The sequence below is a fragment of the Fundulus heteroclitus genome, chromosome 3 (genome assembly GCF_011125445.2).
Source record: "Fundulus heteroclitus isolate FHET01 chromosome 3, MU-UCD_Fhet_4.1, whole genome shotgun sequence".
In the NCBI taxonomy this organism is placed as follows: domain Eukaryota; kingdom Metazoa; phylum Chordata; class Actinopteri; order Cyprinodontiformes; family Fundulidae; genus Fundulus; species Fundulus heteroclitus.
Genome location: NC_046363.1, coordinates 28,820,896 through 28,847,630, shown reverse-complemented (window position 1 = coordinate 28,847,630; position 26,735 = coordinate 28,820,896). Strand labels below are relative to the sequence as shown.

Genomic DNA, 26,735 nt, shown 5'->3' with positions numbered 1-26,735 from the left:
TTTATGTCAGTGCAGAACCGGAGGCGCAGCAGAGGAAATTAAACTGTTTCGGAGAATTATTTGTTCACACTGGTGCGGAAATTATGTTTGACAGAGCAACATTTTCATTGGGCGTTACGTTTTGATTAGCGATTGTTCTTCAACAGTTTTTTTTTTTCTCAACATCAGAAATGCTAAATGAACTAAAGCCTATGCAGAATAATGCAATTAAACCTGCTTTTATATTATAGGACACCTCAGCAGAAAAAGATTAAAATGTGTAGGTTATTACTTGACAGGATGTAGGACACTGGAAAAAAAAAGCTTGTAGCTTCTGAAATGGAAAATATTTTTTAGAGCGATGTGACTGAGGTCCGGATTCATCAGGCTGTTGTACAGCCTGATGAATCCTAGGACTGAACCGGTTATTGTGAAGTTTTGTGACTCTTAGTCTGTCATTAATCCTCCTTTATCTTAGTGTAACATTTAAAACCTGAGTAAAATGTTACTTTTTGAAATGTTTTCTTGTAAGTCACAGTTTACCAGTAAAGGGAAGGTTTCATGAATCACAACTAAGAACCTGTTCTATGATTGTTTCTGAACCCAAATCTCTGGTTCTTGATAAATGAGGCCCAAAATGCTTCATAAATATCAGGATCTCTAAGCTTTTTGCAGACTGTCATTGTGTCTTAATCCTTCACAATGTAACATCAGCCACCCCTGTCTTATTAAAGCGCTATTTCCTTATGGTATGATGTGTTGCTGTTTTTAAGGATGTGTTTCCGTGATTATTTTATAATTTAGCGAAGGTTTGAAGGACCATTTTGTTGGAAGTTGCCTACTTCTGCTAATCCCCACCTCCTCATTGGCTCATTGATCGATGTATCTACTAGGACATTAACGATTGGTTCCTGTATGTTAAAAATGTTGTCGTTGTTACACTTTACTTTTTAAATGTTTAATGATAAAAAGCCACAGGTTTGTGAAATGAGCAGGTGGTCTCACTGCTCGGCCACACTGCAAAAACTGACCTAAAAATAAGTAAAATGTTCTTAAAATTAGTATTTTTGTCCTACATTTGAGCAGGGAAATAATATTATCTGCCAATGGAACGAGCATTTTGACCCCTAAAATAAGATAATTAGACTTCCTGCACTTGAAATAAAATGATGAAGATGAGTTGTTCTTATTTTAAGTGCAAAAATCTTATTCCATTGGCAGATAATCTTATTTATCTGCTCAGATCAAGGACAGCTGCACTCATTTTAAGAAAATTACACTTATTTTTAGTTCCTTTTTTGCAGTGCAGGGCAATGCCGTGAGCCGTGGTCACAAACATGTCTATTTTAGCTCAAAGGTTTTAACTATGGATCATGTCTCCTTCAGGTGGTACCATGGTCACCTGTCGGGCCCAAACGCAGAGAAGCTGCTCAGCACCCGAGAAGAACCGGGGACCTTCCTGGTCAGGGAGTCTCTGTCCAAACCCGGAGACTTCGTCCTCTCCGTTCTGACGGATGAAATAAACAAAAACGGATCCAAACGGGTATCCCACATCAAGATAATGTGCCAGGTGTGTGGCTTTGTTGTGTTTTCTTTTCGTTCCTTCTATGAATAAACAGAAATGGGATCGTATCATGTAACGATACCAGGGGATATTCCCAGAGTTGTGCAGTGAAGCCTAAAATAAAATCTCATTTCCCTGTCTTATGCAAGAACAGATTTTTTTGCTCATATTTCATCTGTCAGGTGTCCACCATCTGTTTTCTGTGGCTACTAAAGCACTAAAAATAATTTCCTCTAAACAAAACAACGAAAGGAAATTGTTTCCTGACCTCGTTAGGCGATGAAGTCTCTGTTCACTGTTTAGTCAGTGAGGAGGAGTTTGTGAATAAAACTCTCCATCCCGGCTAAGTTGCGATCGGGGCTGTTGCGTTTTTATTTTTAGCCCAGTGAATGCACGATTCAGCCTTTATTTAAATGGGGTGCATTGTTCCTGTGCGAATCTGTGGTGGAAAAGAACCTCTTAAGGCTCTTAAAGGTGCTTTTTCAGTAAGCTGGCAGCTCAGATCAGGTGCAGTTCGACCGTTGCACCGTGCTCTAATCCTCTGAGTTCGCTTCTGTGGCAAGCAACCGATGAAGGTATTTACACCTCTAAAACTTTTATGCATTTGCTCACACTAGAATCACAAGCCACATATAATGCATTGTTTTTTCCATGAGAGACCACAACGTAAAGTAGAGCATATTTGTGCAATGTTTTATTCTTTCTGACAAATAAAATTCTGAAAAGTGTGGTGTGGATTTTTATTGGCTGCCATGGGTGAATAAAAGTCCACATACGGGGAAGTTTCTCTGCAGGTCTGACAGCTTTACACATCTATAGACTGAGATTTGTGTCCAACATCTATAGACTGAGATTTGTCCATTCTAGTTTGCAAAGCAGCTCAAGCTCAGTCAGACTGGATGGAGAGCATCTCTGGACATCATTTCCCCCACAGATTGCCAGTCGGGTTTTGGTCTATACTCATTCAGATACATTGCATTGGCTGTATGTTTAGCGTTGAGACTGTACCCCGGTCTAAAGACCTCTAACAGGGTTTTTCTTCCAGATTTGCCCAGTATTTAGCTCCATGCACTTTCCCTTCAACTCAGACTAGCTGGTGAAAAGCGTCCCCACAGCATGATGCTGCCACCACTATGTTGCCCCACTTGATATGCAGCATAATGCCCCTCTTGGCTGCTTCCCTGTCCAACGCTCTCCATCCCAACCTGTGGGTTTAGGTGCCCGATCACGTTTCGGTAGATTTGATGTTATGACGCGCTCTTTCGATAACCTGCTGTTTAAGTCCTTCACAGAAAAGCCGCGTTTATATAAGGCTAACAGGTCTCTCCTGTAAATGAGAACTTGTGTGTGTCAAGTTTAAATAAAGGTTTAATAATAAATGAAAATGTCCTCACTGGTGTACCTCATTTGGGTCACCTCTAAAGGCAGTTTAATTTATGGGTACCTTAGTAAAGGGGGTTAATAAACATGCATGGCACACTTTTTAGTGTGGCACCCACGTTTTTTTTTTTTTTTTCACCACTTCTGTGTATGTGACACTTTGCATTAAGCTATTACACAGAGCGTTACTTAAAAACAACAAAGTTTGTGGTGTGTAATGTGGTCGGTTTCACAATTTTATTAAATACTGCTTACGGAGTTTATTTAACTTTAACTGTGCCATTGCAGCTGTATAACTTTTATATGAATCTTTCTACAACTTTAGGAGGTATATTTCTTAAATGTTTGATCAAACAGATGTTGAATGCAAGTGTGAGTGTTTTGTAATATATCTTTTTTTTTTGCGTGTTTTTGCAGAATGACCGGTACACGGTGGGAGGCTCAGACCTGTTCGACACGCTGACAGACCTGGTGGAGTTTTACAAGCGCAAAGGCATCGAGGAGATCTCTGGAAACTGGGTCCATCTCAAGCAGGTCTGATTTCTTCAGTAACCCGCGACGAGTTTGAAATGACGAGCATCGAGGTCAAATTAACGGAAAAATTAACTCACACGTTTGCGTTTTTGATTTTTTTTTCTGTGTGCTGTGTGGTGTAACGCTCTCATTAGGTTTCCTTTCATCTTGTCTCATTTTTTATCTTCTTCCGGCAGCCGTATTTCTCCACCAGGGTGAACGCGGCGGACATCGACAGCCGAGTGAGGCAGCTGGACCTCACCTCGGACAAGCCGGTGGAGAGCGAAGGGGAAAAGAGCAAGGCGGGCTTCTGGGAAGAATTTGACGTAAGATTTATTGTATCACTGCTTAAGGCGCTCTGGCTTCAACAGGTGAAGCGCAGGAACATCCTGGTTAAAATAAGCATCAGTCGGCTCTTTAGAAAACTTTCCGTCAGCATTTCTACTTTCACTTCATTAATATGGGGCAGAAACTAGTGCAGAGGCGGTGTGCTACCCTCTTGTGGGGGTAATATGCAAAAAGGGCCTAAAATATCTAACTTTAAGCATTTTAAGAGTTTGTGGTATTTCCCGGTAATGTAATTTCAGTGATTTATCATCAGAAATAAACAGCGAGAGTTTGTAAATTAGGGATGTTTTTTCCCCTGACCGATAGAACCAAACATAGTTTTAGGAAATGAACTTACTATCAACGTATTAAACGTGCTTATTCTGATCAGGAGCTAATTCGGTTTGTGAAACATAAACTCTGAGAAAAGCAACAACAACTCACAAAATAAGGAAGATTTCAAGTTTACTCTGCAACCACAGTTCATTAAAATAATTTAAATTTGTATTAATGCTATTTCACATTAATAGTGGAGGAAATATTCAAATGCATTAGTGAAATAACACTTCCTTAAAACATATACAGATTAGTTGCTAAATATTACATAAAAAATTGCATCTTTTGAGTCCTCCAAGCTCTCTAAAAGTATTTCTGGCTGTTTTTTTAACCCATGTCTTAAGTGTTTTAGAGGATTTCTCTTGTTGTTAAGCCACTTAGCTCAAGATCTACACGTAACAGTCCGCTGAACAAACAGCCTACCATGAAACTGGATTTTGTTTGGCACCTTTATTCCTAGCAGCTTATCACAAAGACCCTGAGATTGTTGCTATTACCTTTAGAGCTAAAATCGAGCGTTTTCTGCCAGAACCGTGATTAAAACAATCAGCAGTTGCTGAGTGACCTCGGGCATCGTTCAGATTGGAGATTGTTTTAACGTTTCATAAGATCGACTCTTTCAGATGCCGGTTGTCTGCTGTTGCCCTTCAGGCCTCACGCTTCTTCTTTTGTCTTCTTCTTGTCTAAAAGTCCTCCGTTTTTCTTTGGATCTTGTAGAAATAGTTTAGCAGGGTGTGCGGTGTGTCAAAAACAAAGATCTGTCTGAAATGCAGGAGAACTAAAGGAAGCTGGACAGGAGCTGAAAATGTATCACACTACTAGATGACAAAAGCTGAATCAGGCTAATCTGACAAAGCATGCATCTCAGAGCTTGTATAATAGTTAATTAGATTAAAATATTTATTTTGAAAAGTCTGATGTGATTAGACTCTTTATTGGTGATATATTATAGGAGTTGTAGTTTTTATTCAACTAAAAGCAAAAGATTGAGAGTTTTTGTTTACAAGTAATATCGGTTATTCATTATATTTATTTTTTTACTTAAAATAAAACTTTAAAATGTTTGTTTAAAATTTCTTAGTCTAATTAAGCTACACGGGGTCTGCTTGATGAAGGTACAGCATACTGTATAATAACCTGTTTCAAGCCATTATCTAAATATTTATTGTTGTTGTTTAAGATAAGAGTTAACATTAAGGTAATTTTTATTATCTTTTAAATTTGGGACAGGGCATTGTAAGAAACTCAAAATGAACTTGGAGAATTATTTAAAATCTAGAGGTGCTGAGTTATTTCTTACTAAAATTGTGGGTAAAACATTTTCTTTTTTACAAAAAAATAGCATCAAAACTTCTAATTTCAAAATTCATGACCGTACTTGGTGGATAAATTTTTTATTATTATTATTATTATTATTATTATTATTATTATTATTATTATTATTAGTAGTAGTAGTAGTAGTAGTAGTAGTAGTAGTAGTAGTAGTAGTAGTATTAGCTCAAATAACATCCACAGATTTAGTGAAAATCTTGACGTTGACTAGTGATTATATTGATTATATTTTTTGCAATGGTGCTGAATATATTATAAAATCTTGGAAATATTTTATTTTATTATTATCAGTATTAGTACTAATACTAGTAAACAATACCATCCACTTTATAAAGTCTCGGCAGTGATTTGTAAGTAACTGGTTTAAATTAATGTAATGAAGCTTAAAATTATCAGATGAATTATTATAGCAATATTTTATTTTAAAATGTAGCTCAGTCTTACTATGAAATGGCATCAAATCAAAATAATCATCCCACCCAATTTCTTCAACTAACTTGAAATCTGGTGGCCATTGTTGGAAAGGTTCCTCCGTCTGCATACCATAACTATGCAGACGACACACAGCTCTACATCACCATGTCACCAGGTGACTATGAACCAATTCAAGCACTGAGTAAATGCCTAGAAGAAATCAATGCATGGATGTGTCAACATTTTCTTCAGTTGAACAAAAACAAAACAGAAGTAATAATATTTGGACCAATAGAGGAGAGATCAAAAGTTAGGTCACAGCTTCAGTCGCTTCAGCTAAAAACCACTGATCAGGCCCGAAATCTGGGAGTAGTGATGGACTCAGACCTGAACCTCCAAAAGCATCTAAAGACAATTACAAGGTCAGCTTTCTACCACCTGAAGAACATTTCTAGGATTAAAGGACTGATGTCTCAGCAGGATCTGGAAAAACTAATCCATGCGTTTATTTTTAGTAGAATTGATTACTGCAACGGTGTTTTTACAGGTCTGCCTAAAAAGTGGATCAGACAGCTGCAGCTGATCCAGAACGCTGCTGCCCGCGTCCTCACTAAGACTAAGAAAGTAGAGCACATAACACCAGTTCTAAAGTCCTTACACTGGCTCCCTGTATCTCAGAGAATAGACTTTAAAATACTTCTGTTAGTCTACAAATCCCTAAATGGCTTAGCACCTAAATACATCACAGACTTGTTATCAGTGTATCAACCATCCAGACCACTCAGGTCTTCTGGCTCCAGCCTACTCTGCATACCTAGAACCAGAACTAAACAAGGAGAAGCAGCATTTAGTTCCTATGCTCCACTTATCTGGAACAAACTTCCAGAAAACTGTAAAAGTGCAGAAAGCCTGAGTTCCTTTAAATCGAGATTAAAAACACATTTGTTTAGAATTGCCTTTGAATGTTCAAGTTAAAATGTTTTACTGTTTTCAAATGTTCTTTTTTGTTTCTACACTATCCCTACTTGCTTTTATTCTGTTTTATTTTCCAATATTTTAATCATGTAAAGCACTTTGCATTGTCTCTGTACTGAATTGTGCTATATAAATAAATTTGCCTTGCCTTGCCTTGCCTTTTTTTTTTGGGTCATATCAGGACACAAGTCTTTATTTTCTTTTTTTTTGTGGAAATCTTTATTGGTTGCATCTTTTTGAAACAAGCATTTTTCATATTTATTAATTTCTGTGACTCATGGATCATCTTTCTCTGCGGACAGGCTCTGCAGAAGATGGAGGCGAAGGTGAAAAAGAGCAGAGAGGAAGGCCAGAGACCAGAGAACAAGAGCAAAAACCGATACAAGAACATTCTTCCCTGTGAGTTGGATTCTGTAAATACATTAATCCACGCGTTCCAGTTTCCAGCCGTGACCAAAACACCATTTCCTCACTCCGTCCGTTTGTTTTCTCTCACAAGTCAACGACACCAGAGTCATCCTGCAGAACGCTGATCCCAATGTTGTCGGCTCAGATTACATAAACGCCAACTACGTGAAAGTAGGTCCACGAAGTCTTGAGGCCTGCAGCAGCACCGGACAATGCCGGGGCGTGTAGGTTTCTCTGTGTGCTCATCCTCTGATGCGTCTCTGCAGGACAAACTCTGGGAGTCTGGAGCACGGAAAGTTTACATCGCCACTCAGGGCTGTTTAGCGACGACTGTGAACGATTTCTGGCAGATGGTGTGGCAGGAGAACACGCACGTGATCGTAATGACGACCAGAGAGGTTGAGAAAGGCCGGGTGGGTATCGACGCATCAAAAAATGTATATCCCCACAGGCATCGTCAAGCGTTAAACAGACCTCCTGTGTGAGGTTTAATCTTAATACAAATAAAGCTTTTTGGAGAGAGTTGGAGGTTTATAGAACAGTGACGAAAGAGAAAGCCTGTTTGCTGTTTCAGGGGCACAGCAAACATCTGGACGAAGATGCTCTGGTCGGATGAAATCAACATGTTTATGGTCCTTTATACAAAATGTGTGACACTAATTTCACGCAGCACAAGAGCCTGAATTTGCCACAGTGAAGCACGGCGGTAGCAGCATCATGCTGCGGGAATGTTTTCTTTCAGCAGGGACGAATTGTTTAGATCAGGGGTCTGCAGCCTTCACAATCCAAGGACCCATTTCTGCCCTAAGTCCAGCTAAATAAAATTAGTTTGGAGCTGAAAATGATACATAAGCTTTGTTTTAAAAATATTTATTTCTCCCCATAAATGTCCACACTGCAAAAACAGAACTAGAAATAAGTAAAATGTTCTTAAAATTAGTGTATTTGTCCTTGATTTGAGCAGGTAAATAAGATTACTTGCCAATGGAATAAGAGTTTTGCACTTAAAACAGGAATAATTCATCTCAATCATCTTATTTCAAGTACAGGGTGTCTAATTATCTTATTTTAGGGGTCAGAATACTCATTCCATTGGCAGATAATCTTTTTTACCTGCTCAAATCAAGGATAAATACACTACCTTTAAGAACATTTTACTCATTTTTAGATCTGTTTTTGCAGTGCACTATAGGAAATGTATGTTGATATAAAAAGAAACGCCATTTTATTTCTGTTTTTAGGTTTTAAGATAAAGAAAAATGGCAAACTTGAGCAAAAGAGGATTTTCTTCCATAGGATGTTGATAGTTGAGAAGAAAATATGAAACAAACAACACGTGGTTTTCCAACCAAATGACAGTAAAAATATATTTTTACTGCTACATATCACTTCTACTTTTAGTGTCATTCTGTTGTGAAAAATTAAATGCAATTATTCCATGATAAAACAGTAAAATCTGCCTAAACCTGCATTTGTTGTTATATCTGTATTTTAAAATATCCGTTGGTTCTTAATATAATTTTTTAGCAAAACCATTGTGGAAGGTCCTCAGAGCCACAGGTAGCTGACTCTCCGGTTTTAGATCAGATCCAGCTGACAATCTGAAGGCTTGAAAATGTGAAACCCTGTGTGATTTTCCCTTCTACTCCACAATGATTCACTACTTTTTGTTGGTCTTTTACATAAAATCCCAGCAAAATAGATTTGACTTTGTGGTTGCAATGAAACCAAATTAGAAACTAGTTCTTGGGGGCCTTGAATACTTTTGCAAGTTAATGCGTGAAAAACAGAAATATGCTAAAATATTAAAAAAAAAAATACCAGCAAGAGATTCAAGGACAGTCTTGATTTGCACAAGTGTAGAAAAAGCAAAAAAGACTTTGACAAATGTTATTTTTTTAAATTGCAGAATAAATGTGTGCCCTACTGGCCCGACCTTCACGCCTCCCAAGAGTCCGGCGCCTACGTGGTTTCCTGTGAATCGGAGAGGGAAGCTACGGATTACAAAGTCCGACTTTTGCATATCGCTCCTGTGAATCAGGTGAGTTTCAAACCATTACGTACCTTTAATCTCATTTATGTGAACATCTTTTAATATATGTTTTTTTTTTTTTCCCTCCCGGCCCAGGCCAAACTCTCCCGTCCCATTTGGCACTACCAGTACCTCAGCTGGCCCGACCACGGCGTCCCTCAGGAGCCAGGTGGAGTCCTCAGCTTCCTCACACAAGTCAACGCTAAACAGGCTGAATATCCTGAGGCCGGTCCCATGATCATCCACTGCAGGTACGGAGCAGCAACACCGCTCCAGTCTAATTCATGCCGCCAGGCCGGGTTGTGTGTCCTGATGCAGAGCACATGCTTCGTAATCCCGCGTTAACCAAGGTTATACTTGGTTTAAGATTGAAAAGAAGATAATTTCAGGATTATGACTGGTGCGGCTGTAAGTCTTGGAGTTTTTTTGATCTGTGGGATTTAAGGCGGTTTTCATTGTGCAGCTCCATTTATACACGAGTACAGATGTTTTTTTACATTAACAGAATTACATTATAATCAAGACAGTAGAAGTATTGCTGAATGCCACATTAACACAGCAGTAAATAGAAAAACAAAGGGCAGTCATTTCCTTCCTTCCTTCCTTCCTTCCTTCCTTCCTTCCTTCATTCCTTCCTTCCTTCCTTCCTCCCTTCCTTCCTTCCTTCTCTTCCTTCCTTCCGTCCATTCCTTCCTTCCTTCCTTCCTTCCTTCCTTCCTTCCTTCCTTACCGTCATCCATCCTTCCTTCCCCCATCTATCCATCCATCCATCCATCCATCCATCCTTCCTTCCTTCCTTCCTTCTTCCTTCCTTCCTTCCTTCCTTCATCCTTCTTCTCATCGCAATCCATCCATCCGTCCTTCCGTCCTGCCTTCCTTCCTGCCGTCGCTTCCGTCCTTCTCCTTCCTTCCTTCCTTCCTTCCTTCCTTCCTTCCTTCCTTCCTTCCACTATCCTGCCTTCCTTCCTTCCACTATTCATCCTTCCTTCCACTATTCATCCTTCCTTCCTTGCTTCCTTGCTTCCTTCCTTGCTTCCTTCCTTGCTTCCTTGCTTCCTTCCTTCACCCATCTATCCATCCATCCATCCCTTCCTTCCTTCCTTCCTTCCTTCCTTCCTTCCTTCCTTCCTTCCTTCCTTCCTTCCTCCTTCCTTCCTTCCTTCATCCATCCTTCCTTCCTTCCTTCATCCATCCTTCCTTCCTTCACCCATCCATCCATCCATCCTTCCTTCCTTCACCCATCCATCCATCCATCCTTCCTTCCTTCCTTCCTTCCACTATCCATCCTGCCTTCCTTCCTTCCACTATTCATCCTTCCTTCCTTCCTTCCTTCCTTCCTTCCTTCCTTCCTTCCTTCCTTCCTTCCTCCATCCATCCATCCATCCATCCATCCATCCATCCATCCATCCATCCATCCATCCATCCATCCATCCATCCATCCATCCATCCATCCATCCATCCATCCTTACTTACTTACTTTACTTACTTACTTACTTACTTACTTACTTACTTACTTCCATCCTTCCTTCCTTCCTTCCTTCCTTCCTTCCTTCCTTCCTTCCTTCCTTCCTTCCTTCCCCTCTACCTGGCACGAGGAATATTGTGTTCTGGTCCAAACCCTGACTGATGATGACTGACTCTTGCTGCTTCAGTCCACTTTTTAACCTACTGTCTACTCAGGCTGAGTGTCCCATTGCTGGTGCCTAGGTTCTAGCTTGCGTACTGATGTCTAAAGATGTTGCTGCAGAATTTCCACATGATGTTTTTCTCCTCATGATGCATCACGATGCCATGATGATACACTGAAGAGCCCGGCCTCTCCATTAATCAAAAGGCCCCTGCTTTAGACAGATCTAGATTCATCATGCATCATAAGGAGAAAAACATCATGTAGAAATTGAAATTCAAGTACATACATCCAGTTTGAGCCTTGTTCTTATAGCGTATATTCAGGCTCATAACCGTTGTTGGTAAAAAGTTATCCATCAAACTCTGATGCTTCTGACCTCTCAGATGTGTTATCTGATAAATAATGTTGTTCGCTGGCTTTTCAGCTGCATTCATATCTCATTTAGTTTTTCTTTGTGAATCTGTGCAGTGCTGGAATCGGTCGAACGGGTACCATCGTGGTGATTGATATGATCCTCGAGACCATTGATACTATAGGTAAAAAAAATAAATAAATAAGTGTTGAAAATTGTACAGAATCTTTTTTTTTTTTTTTTTTTGTCACACTGCCTTCCTGATTTACTTCTCGGTTTCACTTCAGGTCTGGACTGTGATATAGACATCCCAAAATACATACAGATGGTGCGAGAGCAACGCTCTGGTATGGTGCAGACCGAGGCTCAGTATAAATTCATCTACTTGGCTGTCTCAGAGTACATACAGACCACTAAAGCCAAAGAGAGCGCCTCAAAGGTGAGAAAACTGGACAGAAGAGTCAAACTGTGTGTCGTGTGCAGCAGAGCCTGACTGGTTCAATGCCAGCAGAGCAATGCACAATCAGAGCCGCTTGTAAAAACTGAACGTTGACCCACTGGGACAAAAACAGCCGACCACAAAGTCTAAAACCCTCTCTGTGTTTGAGTAATTCTGTAACAGACACATGTCTTCCTCAGGAAACCGAGACCGAGTATGGAAATCTGCAGCTCAAACACCAGCCGGCCAGCAGGAAGGTGTCAAAGTGAGTGAAGCAAATGGCTCTGAAACGTTCACACGAGTCCTCTAAATGTCACACTGCTATCGTATTTTAAAAAAACCCAAACGTGGCTGAGTGTGTTTAGACTGAGGCTTGCAGCGTGTGGGAGGAGCTGAGCTGCAGACTGTGTGGGGGGTGAGGGGGGAGGAGGAGGAAGAGGAGGAGGGTGAAGGTTGTGTGGCTGCAGCTGGACTTTGATAAGGACGTTTTATCTTTGAAAAGCCACAGTGCAGCAGATTTCAATGCCAGACACTGTTTGTAGTCTAATATAAAGAACGTGATAGCGTGACTCAATTCTGTTCCTTTTTCAAAAATAGGTATCTGTGACTTTACAAAGAGATCCCTGCTGAAACGTAACAGAAAGTTTACACAAAGAGGGAGCTGCAGGGAGTTTGTGGGGGTCGAACAGCTCAGTCCAGTCTCTGCTCCTCAGTCTGTTTACATTATAGCCAGGAAACAAACTTTAAAATGCAGACCACACCTCAACCACATGCAGGTTGCTGATTCCCGAACCACTTTCTTTTATTTTTGGCGGGAAAAATGCTAGTTGGTTATCATAGACATAATATAAGAGTAGAGTCATTGGGCGGGTTCTGCCTATGCTGCGATGCGTCAGAGCGTCCGCCATCTTAAATGTGGCAAATCTGCAGTTACTCAGTCACTTAAACAGTATCAGAGGGACTTTAATCTCTGAATATACTTTGTATTCGTAGTATTTTTGTTTTTGTAATATTACAAGTTTATTTTCGTATCCCTTTAGCTTTATTCTCCTGAATTTATTCTCCTAGAGAATAAAAATATTTAAAATAATCTAACCTGGCCCTATTACTCCAGGAGTGAAATAATTCTGCAAACTGTGACTATTCTGGAAATGTTCCCCGTTAATTCTCATAATATGATGTTTTTCTCATAACATTATCGCTTTTGTTTGTTTGTTTGTTTGTTTTTTTACTTTATTGACCTAGGACTTTTTTTTTCTCATATTATTAATTTTACCTCTGTAATACTCCCCCAAAAAGTCTGTTCCTAAAGGTTCACATGTGACACGGTTTTATGAAATAATGAAGACCACAATATATAGACCACAATATATATATTGTGGTCTATATCTATATATATATATATATATATATATATATATATATATATATATATATATATATATATATATATATATATATATATATATATATATATATATATATATATATATTGTGGTCTTCATTATTTCATAAAAATAATGAAGACCATTGGGGGAGTATTACAGAGGTAAAATTAATAATATGAGAAAATAAAAGTCCTAGGTCAATAAAGTAAAAAAACAAACAAACACAAAAGCGATAATGTTATGAGAAAAACGTCATATTAAAGGGGAACATTTCCAGAATAGTCACAGTTTGCAGAATTATTTCACTCCTGGAGTAATAGGGCCCGGTTAGATTATTTTGTGTAAACTTTTCCTGTTTCGCTTCCTGTAAATTCAGAAGTTTACATACACTAAACCTGCTGAGTCGAAAACTATTTTGGAAAGCCCACATGATGTTGTTATTAGGATGCTTTTGACAGGTACGTTTACAACTTTGGCATTAAATTGAGGCACGTTGGTGGATGTTTCCTCGTGAATTCAAGAGCAAATTAAAAATCATTCCACATATCAGGAAGAGAGCTGGCTGTGGACTCCGTCGAGTCTTGTCCATCCTTTGGACAATTTCTAGATGTCTGAAGATGCGAGGTTCATCTTTTCAAACCATCAGTTTCCAGCATTGCTGCGATCTCCAGCTGTCAGAGGGTTTTTGTGCCCCTGAGATCAACCTGTTTCCAAAACAGAAAAAGAAAATGTTCCCTGAAAAGCATCCATTTAGATTAACTTTGTAACTGTGCTCACTTTTAACTAGTGTTGCTCCGATGCCATTTTTTGCCCCCGATACCGATACCCGATACCAGGCTGTGCAGTACTGGCCGATACCGATACCATCTGTTTGAAATCAATGTGTGTGTGTGTATATATATGAAGAACTGCATACTACTCAGGGTAGTAGAACTTTTTATTGCTTACCTGGAATGGGTTACAATAGTTGAATAAACTTTTGGCTCTCAAAGGCCAAAAGAGTTCAACATTCGTGAAATTATAACATGTATAATAATAATGCAACAGTAAGACAGTAAAATTACATTAATAATTGAATAATCTCTTTTAAACCCTGAGTTTTGGGTCTCAAATGCCAAAATAGTGCAACTTTCATGAACTTATATAACATGTATAATACTAGTCAGAAGAGAGAAGGCTGCGTTTAAGTGACATACAAACATCTAAATGGTATCGGTGCCCTATTTGTTGGTACTCGCCGATACCGATACCACCATTTTAGTGCTGGATCGGGGCCCCGTCCGTTACTGGTATCGGTATCGGTGCAACACTACTTTTAACCCTCTTATTACCAACAAGTCAGCTTAGACCTACAAACTATTATCGCACAGACCCACAGTAACTTTGAAAGACAGACAAAAACTGAATGTTGGTCTTGTCTCAGACAGAAGAAGTAACTCATTTCACATTTATTTGTTTTCTTTATTATTCTACAGCTATGAAGTCCAAGTAAATTCAGTCTGTCTATACATAATTTTGATCATGAGGGAGTCAACTCACCCCGATGTTGCTTTTTAATACAATCCTGATTGTTATAAAAGCCCATTCTCTAACAGAGTCTTTAATCATGTAAAATAAACACATATCTGTTGTTCTTTAAGTTACTTACAGGCAGGATACCCAGTTACAGGGGTTCAAAACCACAGCTTCTCTGCACGTGTGTGCAAAACAAAGAAAAATGGACAGCGAAACACTCCTCAGTGTAGTCTGATAGTTTTAAGGGCTGGAGCTTGAGCCTGCAGTGACTATCTTTATATATAAAGTTAAACTGAAGGCGAAATAGTCAAGTTTAGGTGAGAGGTCGGACAAGTACTCCTTTGTTACAAATAGGGGTTCTCACAAAGCTAAACTGCCTCAGATGCCAGTGCACACAAACCCTTGATAAACATCGAGTCTGCATCTTGAGGAGAAATGCTGCGGCTCTTTTGTTGCTTTCCATTTGCAGTCGGTACTCGGAGATCCTGGCTTCTGATCAGAAAAATCGACAGTAACGGCCACTATTATCAGACTTTCCCCTCGGAAAGTTGGAGAAATTCTTCAAGGCTGATTGCCGGACCCAACATGGCAGCTCCTCGCGTTAACAGCAGTAAGCTGTGATAAAACATGTTTGTTTTACAGGACACAGTTGCAAGAGTGCATCTAAAAGCAATGTTACATGTAGCGGCTGCAACTCTAAAGCAAACAACTTAAAAGTGGTGTTTGCATGTTGGAAGTACAGCTTTAAATGACGTTTTTAAGAGATACTATAAACAGAACAGCTGTTGGCATAGACATAATATAAAAGAGTAGACCCCGCATTGACTGTCGCTGCGCAGGAATTACGGGCGCCACCTTGGGGCGGTCGAGTTGATACCCTAACATGCTGATTCAAGCTGACACACTAATGATGCCTCAGCACTGTGCGGCTCATTTTTGTTTAAATCGAGGGACTATTTATGTCAGGGCTCGAGAGATAACTTTTCACAAGCAAGATGAAAAAACATTGTTTATATTTTTGATCAGAATGTAAGTTTTCTAATACTAGGAGATACAAAGTTGTTGTTAGACATTAGTATATAAACAGCATATATATATATATATATATATATATATATATATATATATATATATATATATATATATATATATATATATATATATATATATATATATATAGTGAACCCTCGCTATATTACTATATACGGTTATTACGGTTCACCTTTCACGGTCTCGCTGCTTCACGGATTTGCATTGATGAGCCGTTCATTACAGTTCTCATCAGGTGGCGTGTCGGTTTATAAGAATCTTTTTTGAAAAAAGAGTGACAACTACCGATAAAAATGTGTTCTTCTCCCGAAAAAAAAAAACTCACCTGCACCGCGGGCTTTAGAAGAAAAAAACGCTACAGAGCGGAGTCACGGATGCAGCGCCTCAGTCAAAAGAGCAGTGAAATACACACGAGTCACTATTTCTCCTACTGTACTTTGTATTTTTTTAATAATAATTTTTCATTTTCTCCCGTTCTAATCCAATGACTCGGGTCGCAGTTGGCCGCGCTGATCTCTGAAGCCTTCAGTTCGTATTGATTCAAATTATTATTTTACAGCTTATTTGTAAATAATAATAAAAAACGTTTATATAGTACTTTCATTTGTTAAACAAATGCTTGGGCCGGTAAAAAGGTTTTGTTCTATGGTTTCAATATACTATAGTGTATTTCATTGTATATAATAATTGTAAAAAAATAAATAAAGGTTACTACTTTAGAGATTTCGCCCATTACGGGTTCTTTTTGGGACGTATATGTACATATGTACATGTACAAATGTGTTTGTTTATATAGCAATTAAAAAATTATAAAAAATGTGTGCGTGGCTGTGTTTTGAAACATACCTACATTATGTAATATTCTATTACTTTTAAGCCCACTAAGATTATTTAAACGCACTGGACCATTTGTTATAATAGCTATAGTTTTAAGATTTTAAGCAAAACAAATGTGAAAATTAGTTAAACATTAAACGAGTTATATTTGAATAAAATTGATTCTGCACCTGGTTAACACATTAGACTGAGCGGAGTTGTCGACCGCCCCAAGATGGCGCCCCTAAATCTCGTCAGCGCCTATAGGCGAGAGCGGTCGATGCGGGGTCTACTCTTTATATATGTCTATGGCTGTTGGCGCCATTTGTTGACCTTTTGTTTTCCTGTTTTTTATTTTGAAATCCTGACTCAAACGCTGATATAAACTATTTATCAGCACGTCTGACAGTTTTCTCTCTCATTAAACCAGTGGCTTGTATTACTGCTACTAGTAAGCAGATTCTGGCTACAAGAAAAATATCTACTCACCCAAACATGCTCCTATCTACTAGAGTCAGAGCAATAATTAAGAAGTTTGAAATAGCTGGAAATGTTTTAAACACCGATGGAGGACCCAGCTTTATCTCGTCACTTTGGATTGAGAAAGATGTAAGAAAGATAAAATACTGTCCCCAAAAAAACCCAAAACAGTCACAACAGGAAATATTTTAGCATGATATTATGCTGCTGCACTAAAAGCATATCATTAATGGTTTAGTTATGTAAAGTGGGAGTTTGGGACATTATTTATAATGTTCTGATCTATCAGCACCTTAAAGTACGAAAGCAGAAAAGGGGTCATGTTTATTGATTTAGATGATGCATTGACGAATAGATGGAACCTAAAACGATACCCAAGAGTAACGAAAAAAATTTGCCAAAACACAAAATAATAAAAACGGACACATAAAGACAATAGAATAGAAAAATGTACAATAAAACTTATACCACAGAATATTTTCAACAGAAATAGTTTTTTTGCACTTTTATCTTTCCTCTCCACTCCTTGGAGAGCCTTCCAGTCTGCAGCTTTGCAGCCGGCAGACCACATGGAGATGCAGTCTTGCTCTACAAAAAATCCTTTTGGTAGAGCAAGACTGACTCAGCAAATATAGGAAACCAGCTTCTCTATATAATGAGCCTGAAATGATGAAACACTGTATGAAAAAAGGAAACTGATTTCACAACAGAGCCGTTATATCTGCATAAGAATGTTAAACTTCGTATTTCAAGTAAAAGCTTGCATATCTTTGCATTTTATTTGCTTCTCCTGGAGCATTTTAGCTGCTTTTAACGAACTCTTAACAAAACCTTGCAAAAGACAATAAAGCATTTTCTTATCTTTATTTGAACAGATAACTCTGATTATCAAGCTAAAATAAAAAAAAAAGTTCTTACAGATAAAATATTCTCCATTTTGATAGATTCCATTTTAAGCAGACATTTTATTTTTTTGAACAAGAAAGATAAATGCAGAAGCTCAGTTTGAGCAGATTTTTCCAGTCCTGATCTTCTGGACCTATTATTGAGGCCCCCTTATACTTTTAATTGTTAATGCTGTAAAAATAACCATGAGGCTGCTGCAGGCGTCATATTTCACTAACAGGACTTTTTCAGATGCTATTCTTCAGCCAGAAACCGGGGTACTGCATTTTTTGTTTCTCGTGGCAAAACACACAGTCGGTACTTTTACTTCCCCTTGTCTGTAGCCGCTGTTCCTCCTGTGAACTGTGAGAACCAGAAGTTAAAACAAGCTGCATTAGTTTACTCTCAGTCTGACAGTCTTAGCCTAGCTGGTGGGTAGGCGAAGACGCCCATCATCCTTGAAACAAATCACACGAATCCTTTGTTTTTGCCATTAACTGCTCAGTTTGAGCCGCTGTGTGTTGAGCTTTTGTGCCTGTTTTTAAAGTGTGCCATTATCAGAGAAAATGTGTGCTGACGCATCAAAACCTTTCCCTGTTTACTGGACAAAACTATTCTGTAAGCAGGAAAATGAAACCTTTAACTTTCTGTTCTGCAGGCGACAGCAACTACAACTCTAGTATGTCATATTCTTATATTAATTTAGGTAATCTAATGGTGGAATGATCATTCAGGAAACAATTTATTGACTTTTAAAAAAAATAATTATTTATTCTGCATTTTCCCTCCTCTACAAAGGTTAAAGTTTTACATCCAGGCTCACATTTAAGCATACACCTCAACTGCTATATAATCCGACCACATTTGTTTACCCATCTACATGGTTTCAGCATAATTTTGACCAGATAATTGTCGTCTCTTCTAGCCAGGTTTGGTTGCTTACCTGGCTCAGATGAGCCTAGTCCATACATTTCCAATGTTAGCTGGATTTATCCATCCCAGACGCTGTTTAGATCAAGATTTGACCAAATAGCTGTTGGTCTTGTGGGGAAAGTGAATATTTTTCTCCATAATTCCACCAGCTTTGTGCATTGTAGCAATAGCATTTGAGCTAAAAAAAAAAACAAAAACATGATATTGCCTTCACGATTGACGATTTGTTTGCTCTTCTTTGTTTTGGAAACCTCACTTCTACTTTTAAATATAAGCAAAAAGCTCATGTTTAAAAAGCTTGTCTCTTCTAGCCATAAAAAAAAATTAATCAGAAAACCTTTGCCTTTTCTACCTGCACACCATGAAGGTCTTGATTTTGGAGCAGAGCTTCTTTCTTTATAGTTCATGGTGATGTAAAACAGTCTTTGCTGTGGACACATTTCAGCATTTTCTAGTGTACTGAAGGCTTGGTGCTTCCGGATTATTCCTAATGATGACCTTTTATGAAATGGCACTATATGAATACATTGAATTCAATTTTAGTTAAGGGGCAGCTTCTTAAGGGACATTTAATGCAATATTTGAGGGTTTAAAAAGTTGAGCCAGGCACCAGCAAACCTACAAGGATAATTGTGGATTGATGATGAACGACTGGACGGAGGGATTATCTTGACTCTGTTTGGATAAGAGAAAATCCACTTAAACTTGTGCTCCATTAAAAGTTGTGCTCTTAATTCTTGTTAACAAAACCGATCACAGTTGTATGCTGTATAATTGTTTCACCCTGGAAAAGCAACTCAATAAATCATAAAAAGTCCCAAATTAATATCAATTTCATGTCCATGAGGAGTGTTCATAAACCTTTAACTAGAACTACACAAAGGGGCTGGTTTTAGACCCAAAGTAGGGGCTTTATTTGTTTCTTAAGACTCCCTCTGAAACTTGTTTGTTATTCATGCAATAATACAGAGCAACGTTTGTAAAACTGCACTACACTTTTAAAGCTGCATTCATGTGATATCGAGGCAGATTTAAAACAAATACAGAAAAAAAAACATCTATTTTATCGCTGCAAACTTAGTAGTTAAAAGTCCTTAATAATAATAATAATAATAATAATAGTAAACATTGGTTCTTACACTTCTTTCTAAGTACTCAGTTCTTTCCAGAACACTAATCAATTTCTTGTTAGAAAATCTTAAGGAACATTTTTTTTATCACGGATTGATTAGATGTATTGATGAGTCAAAGTGTGAGTGGGAGCTTAATTGGTGGCAATCAAGTTTTTGTGCTGTACAAATAAACCAGACACCCTGTTTGTTTGTTCTATTGACTGAAAAGGGGGTTTGTTGACCTCTTAGTGGCTGAGCTTTTCAGAAACAAGCGAGCAAAGTTCCAATTATCCAATTATAAACAGACAGGGACCAGATCACGCTGAAACGCCGGCCACACTGACCCAGTTGGAGCCCTCCGGTAGTTGGCCGGCGCATTTGATTGATTGTTTTCACGGATGGTTTGTTTGGTTGTGTTATGCTCCAGCCCCGCTCTGTTTCTCCAGAAATTAACATTCGCCTATTTTTTGTTTTGTTTTCCCCAGGAACAAGGAGGACGTCTACGAGAATCTGTCGAAAGGAAAGAAAGACATGAAAAAATCAAAGTCTGAGAAGAAAACGGGCTCAGTGAAGAAAAAATAGACGACACGGAGAGGTCCCTTTGTGTCATATTTATGCAGCCGCTGGTTTTGTTAAGAAAAGAGTCTTGAAGTACAGAGACCACTGAATATAAATTAACTGTTTAAATGCAAACGAAACTTGTCGACATTTCATAAACCGCATGAGTGGTTGGATTATGTGTTTGTTTAAAATAAAGATAGAATGTGTGAACACGCTGCAGCATGCCTGATGTTTGTTTATAAGATTCCAGGATCTTTGTGATAGACAGCCGGTAGTAGGAGCTAGACTTTATCAGTCAGTACAGTTTCTGATGCTGGAGTTTACAAACAAATGTACAGATTACTTTAAAGAAGATCACTTTAGAAACACCTTAATAGTTTTGTGTTTATGCACCATTTTCCTAAAAGTACCACCGTGTCATTTCAGTCATGCTGACATGGACTCGGTCACGGAAACACTGGGACTCTTTTCTATTTTTAGTCATCCTCCTGTGCATTTTTTGTGTTTGGGATAGATGTCCTGCTGATGATGACTCTTTATCTGTCAGAAAAAAGACCTTGCAATTAACCCTAAAATAGGTTTGAGATCATGATTGGCTCAATGAGTACAAGTTGACCAGATCTTGTAGCTTCAAGACAAACCCAAATAAGGCGTCTGTTCTGCGAAGTGTTGGGGATTGTTGGGACACGTCTCCTCTTTGGCTCATTTTCCAAAGGATATTGTTCCAGAAGTTTTGAGGTTTATTCGGATTTGCAAACCAAAGTAATGCTGCCCTTTTTATTTTAAAGAGAACAGGCTTTACTCTGGTGACCTTTTCAAACAAGCTGCTCATTTGTTCATTCGTTCATCACTTTTTCTAATTTGCCTGACTTTAAATTTGACATTTGAAATGACGTCTGAAGCCTGTAGCGTCTGAGCTGGAGCTCATGAACTTTTTGCTGTTTCACAAAGCGTTGCAAGGTCGCAGGGTAAATGTAGTCTGAGGCATGACCTCAACAACCATCCAAGATCTGCAGAAACAGGTGGGTCCCCAAGGTCATTCTTGATGTCTTTCCACTTTGGCATATTTTGATTGTTTTCTCCATAGATAGACGTCTACATACTTTAGCATACTTTGCCTGTAAATATTTTTGTGCAAAATGTGCAAATCAATCCCAGCACAAAAGCAAAATACCTTGTGAAGATCCTGGCTGAAGCTGGTAAGCGACACTGGTACCAACATGGGCTGGTACTCTAATTAGGAAATGAGGAACAAGTAATTACTGCTATAGCAACATAGAACACAGATTACAGTTCACAAAATGCACTCAGGGACAAAGATTGATTGTCTGATGAAGAAATAGAACTGTAGAGTTTGATCATATGTACCATCATTGTATTTGGAGGAAAAGAGTGCAAAATTGCAAGCCGGAGAGCACAACCCTAACTGTGGCTGCATCATGTTTTGTAGTGGACAATATCAACGTTAAAGAAACATATCAAGATGTCAGACAAGGGTCTTCCAAATGAACAACAATCCTAACATTGCAGCCAAATTAGCTAGGAAGGTGCATAAGGACAACAAAGTCAGTGTTTTGGAGTAGCCATCACAAAGTCCGGATCACAAACCCCAAAACATTTGTGCGCTGAGCTAAAAAGAAGTGTAGGTGCGAGGTGGGCTACAAACCTGACCCAGTTCCACCCGCTCCATCTGGAGGAATGGGCTAAAATTGGTTCCTGGATGTTGTAAAATGAGTAATAAACAGCCCATGTACTCTAATACACTAGGGGAAATGGTTATATGTTGTGTTATCAAGTCCCTCATGCTAAACATCACAATGTGAGGGCGCCCTCTGTGGTGGCCGTCTTGTATTACAGGTAAAGAAGAAGCCCGCTTCAAATGCAGCGTTTTTTATAGAATGTCAGGTGGCAGGATTAAGAGTTTGATTGGTTGGTCAGGTGTATAAATTCAGACTAATTAAGAGAAATTTGAAGTTACTTATAAATTGTGTATCTGTATTCATTACATGTTCGCCCAATTTTTATTTCTGATTACAAAGAGTTGAGAAAGCTGTGAGAATATATGTGAAGGTTAATGTCTATTACTATTTTCCCACTAGAGGTATAATTCTATCTATCTATCTATCTATCTATCTATCTATCTATCTATCTATCTATCTATCTATCTATCTATCTATCTATCTATCTATCTATCTATCTATCTATCTATCTATCTATCTATCTATCTATCTATCTATCTATCTATCTATCTATCTATCTAAAGTCCATTACCAGCTATTTATCCATTATTCTGTATTACAGTGCTGTTAATTTTTTTACTATTTATTTTGTATATACTGTATACCACATCCACCTACCTTACAAACATAATACCACCGCATATAATACTCAGTTATTTCCTGATTCTCATTCTCTGCACACATCACACTGTGGACATGAATGTTTCTATGTGTAAGTGCATTTGTGCATCACCTGGTCCACAGACATGCATAATAACAATGGAAATAACATTTACCGCATCATTTGCACTCTTCTCATTGCATTATTGTCATCATGCAGACTGTGTATATATATATATATATATATATATATATATATATATATATATATATATATATATATATATATATATATATATATATATATATATATATATATATGCCTACTCAACATGGAGGGTCTGAGTTATTCTATTTTTAGTGATAATAAAAAGCAGTCTGCTGCACTAAGTTCCCTAACGTCACTTATTTTCCAAACATAAATCATCTCTATTAATGTTTTATCACCGTATTTGTTGACAGACTTTGATCTCTCTCGTGAAAATCCACCAGCCTGCAATAGATAATAAATTACTATATGTCAAAGTTAAAAGAAAAAGCAGCTGCTTGATCCTTAGTATCTTTACAACTTTGATAAAGATATCAGGAAAAAAAGACAATTGAAGTGCACACTATATTGTGCGCATTATTAGTTTATGGTACGTAACGTAACCTTGGTGCGTTACAGCTGATCTCGGGAGGCGGCAGAGCTGAGCTCCCTTAGGAAAAGTAAATTAAAGGATGATCTAATTTGTCTAATTTCTGCCCTCAAGTCGCATCTCTGCCTCGTTCAGAGGCGACTGGGAAACTATTACAGTTCATGAGGCGTGATTCCGGAGAATCGACACAAAGCCGCCCGCGACGTCAAAATCCACCGAGAAGCAGTTGTTGTAGAGGATGTAATAAACAGTTTGTTTGCTCACATGTCTCCTATCAATGCAGGCGGTATGTATTATAAAACACGGAGGTTTTATAAGCCTTTACGTAAATACAAACAACCAGTTTGCGAAGGGGGAGGTCCAATTGTCGAGCTCGCCTGAACGCAGCACCATCCCTTCGGGAACGGCTTTAGTTAAAAAGGGGGAATCTGAGCCTCCGCCTGCATGCAGCCCTGCAGATAACTCCCTGCCCAAACTCTCTGCTGTTTGCTGCGGACTGCTGCTCGCTTCAGGTGTAGGAGAGTTTAGAGCTGCTGCAACCCCATCACCTCCGGGTCTTCCGAGCGCGTAAACTGCGTCTTTCAATCCAGCTCAACAGGAGGGAAAAGTTTTACTTTTACGCATAAAAGCCGTCCAAACAAGGCGTTCCTCTGCGGGGCAAAAAAAAAGAAAGAAAAAAAAAAAAAGGATTACGCAAGAGAAAGTGATATCTACCAGAGAGGCTCGATTGGAGGAATAAGCGGGAACAAAGAAAAACACAGATTGAAGTTTGAGAAGGAGCGAGAGAAAACATGTCTAAACCTAATTACTCCGGGACTTATCATATGGTGGAGCAGGAGAATATGGACGCATATCTGGCAGCTTTAGGTATGTTTTTCTCTAGACTTTCACAGACAACAGAAACCATACAATGTAACACTGCGTTGTTGCTGCTTTGGTTATAAACAGCTATGCGTGTTTGTTTCATGTTGCACGTGAGATAATCCATTAGGATAATGTTTAAAGGCTGATTTAGTGATGGGGGCCATCTTCATTAACGCACAGCAGCACATTAGTGGGATGAAATCTCTGTCTTGTCCTCTGCATGACCCCACTCTCACACAGTGGGTGTTTGGTAGCTGCACTGATAAAGCTCTGCTTTAACACCAACCCTGGACACATAATTCACATTTAAATGCTCTCACCGCTGTCCTCTCACCAGACATCAATATCGCCCTGAGGAAGATCGTGTTGCTGCTGAGGCCCACTAAGGAGATCACCCACGACCTGGCCACGGGGGCCATGAAGATCCGCACCCTCACCACGTTCAAGAACTTCATCATGAACTTCACCATTGGCAAAGAGTTCACCGAGGACCTGGGACCCGTGGACGGCCGTACCTGTCAGGTGTGGGTCTGGCCGTGCTCTTTGCGTCGACGAGTCTTTGTTGCAGGATCTTGCTTTGTGTGTGAAGTTCCTGAGCATAGTCATCCCACCTGCAGCTCTAACCACAGTCTGGTGTTTGCAGTTATTTGCAAGCTATTCAAACTCCTTCATCCTTTATGTCAAAGACCAACACAAGGTAGCGGGAGAATAACAGCTTTAGGTTATTTTGAGGGTAAATTTCCCCACACAGCTCAGGCTCAGACAGATTGGACAGAGAGCATCTTTCAACATAAATGTTCAAGTGTTCCCGCAGATTCTCAATAAAATTTAGGGCTGGACTTTGACTAGGCCACTCTAACACTTCTGTGTTTAGACTCTAACATCCTTGATGCAGAAAATCCTCCCCACAGCATGATGCTGCTGCCACCACCATGTCTCAGAATGGGGATGGTGTCTTTTGGGTTATGTGCAAGCGGTAAACCCCCCAAAAAACACGTTTAGAATCTGAATCAGAATCAGAAATACTTTAATAATCCCAGAGGGAAATTACAGATTACAGAAATTACAGAATTACATGTTGGTCTCATCTGACCTCATCTGATAAGGAGGCTTTTCTGGCTTTATTCATCCCCACAACATGATGCTGACACCACCATGTTTCCCCCTTAGGGAACAGGATCTTAAAGATGATGTTTTCTGTCACATGTGGTGTCTTTTATGTTCAAAGCAGGTAGAGAATACCCCAACAGACTTGCACCTGTAATACGCATGCACATAACACATTTCTGATTTTTAATTTGCAACAAACGTTGAAAAGCATCTACAATGTTCCTCCCACATCACATTTGTGTTGCTCCAAAATCTCAATAAAAACTCAATGACATTTGCAAAGCACTGTACGCCTTCAGAAAGGCAGACAGTATAAATTCTTGTGCCTTTGGAAGTGATTACAAGAGATTTCTCTAACTTGTGTGCTGTTTGCAGACTACAGTGAGCTGGGAAGGAGACAAACTTGTTTGTGTGCAGAGAGGGGAGAAAGAGGGCCGAGGCTGGACCCACTGGCTGGAAGGCAACAAGCTCCATTTGGTGAGGATGAATGGGCTGAAGAGATGGGGGAGGGTTGGAGGAAGGAGGGAGACGGAACAAGGAAAGTTAAAACTTGAAAGGGAAAAATGATGCTGCAGCTGATATGCTAAATGAGCAAAGACATGCAAACATGGAGGGGGGGGGGGTTATTCATTGCCTCATCGGGCATCATCGGTCTTTTCAGCACGATGGTTTCCTCACAGGAGGTCGTTCTCTAAATAGACTTAAATCTTGGGAGGAATTTCAAACAACCAGCATTGTTCTGCTAATACCTCTGTAAGGACAAAACAGTGCGTTGTTGACGCTAAACTCTGCAGAGCGTTGGGTAAGAAATGCCGACGAGGATCAGGATTTAGGTTGGTGGGTTTTAGAGGTCCAGCGGGCAGGAGGAGAAGGGAACAGCGTGGGACTGACGATTTGTTAGGGAAAGGAGGGAGGGGGGAGGGCGGAAAAGATAAGTGCACGGGGAAAGGGAGGGCGACGGGTTACGGGGTCAGAGAATGAGGAGACACGGCGGAGAGAAAGTAGCGTTTTGGAGACAATCCCAGGTTTGTGTGGTAAATCACTCATTTAACTCTTCATTAATGCCCCCCCCCTCCCCTCCTTTTCCATCTGTCCTCTGCAGGAAATGAGAGTTCAAGGCATCGTTGCCAAGCAAGTCTTCAAGAAGGCCGAATGAAGTCGCTGCAGCGTACGGCCTCCGGTTTTAAAGTAGTCAGGCTGAACCATGTTTATAGCATTTTTATTAAAATCATACGCTGTTCAGAGATCATAATAACACTATAAAACACTGTTGAATATATGTTCAGTGTGATGGTAATTATTTAGAGAAGCAGAGCAAAAAAAAACAAACAAAGAACAAAAAACCGGCTGTGTAAACATTCCC

At 39.2% G+C, this 26,735-nt stretch overlaps 2 protein-coding genes across 4 annotated transcripts in view; both read left to right on the top strand.

Moving 5' to 3' along the window:
- Positions 1-20,633, top strand: part of ptpn6 (protein tyrosine phosphatase non-receptor type 6) — a 36,619-nt gene extending 15,986 nt beyond the window's left edge. For all 3 annotated transcript variants that reach the window (XM_036135137.1, XM_021320397.2, XM_012870298.3), the window contains 12 exons: positions 1,366-1,549; positions 3,341-3,457; positions 3,634-3,762; positions 7,123-7,219; positions 7,320-7,399; positions 7,495-7,641; positions 9,138-9,269; positions 9,357-9,511; positions 11,359-11,426; positions 11,530-11,681; positions 11,882-11,946; positions 20,346-20,633. In XM_036135137.1, the coding sequence (XP_035991030.1) occupies positions 1,366-1,549; positions 3,341-3,457; positions 3,634-3,762; positions 7,123-7,219; positions 7,320-7,399; positions 7,495-7,641; positions 9,138-9,269; positions 9,357-9,511; positions 11,359-11,426; positions 11,530-11,681; positions 11,882-11,946; positions 20,346-20,442 (1,423 nt within the window). In that variant the 3' untranslated portion in view covers positions 20,443-20,633. The remainder of the gene's footprint in view (positions 1-1,365; positions 1,550-3,340; positions 3,458-3,633; positions 3,763-7,122; positions 7,220-7,319; positions 7,400-7,494; positions 7,642-9,137; positions 9,270-9,356; positions 9,512-11,358; positions 11,427-11,529; positions 11,682-11,881; positions 11,947-20,345) is intronic.
- A 3,187-nt stretch (positions 20,634-23,820) lies between these two features.
- On the top strand, positions 23,821-26,715 carry rbp5 (retinol binding protein 1a, cellular). Its single transcript, XM_012870300.3, has 4 exons — positions 23,821-24,265; positions 24,600-24,784; positions 25,748-25,849; positions 26,475-26,715. Exons 1-4 carry the CDS (start codon positions 24,190-24,192, stop codon positions 26,526-26,528), a joined length of 417 nt encoding a protein of 138 aa, XP_012725754.2. The 5' UTR covers positions 23,821-24,189; the 3' UTR covers positions 26,529-26,715.
- The last annotated feature ends 20 nt before the right edge of the window (positions 26,716-26,735 follow it).

Excerpts from the sequence above, each read along its gene's own strand:
- rbp5 (XM_012870300.3), top strand. The coding sequence starts at position 24,190 with ATGTCTAAACCTAATTACTCCGGGACTTATCATATGGTGGAGCAGGAG. Across the intron at positions 24,266-24,599 it reads CGCATATCTGGCAGCTTTAG|ACATCAATATCGCCCTGAGG; the intron begins GTATGTTTTTCT and ends TCCTCTCACCAG. Across the intron at positions 25,850-26,474 it reads AAGGCAACAAGCTCCATTTG|GAAATGAGAGTTCAAGGCAT; the intron begins GTGAGGATGAAT and ends TGTCCTCTGCAG.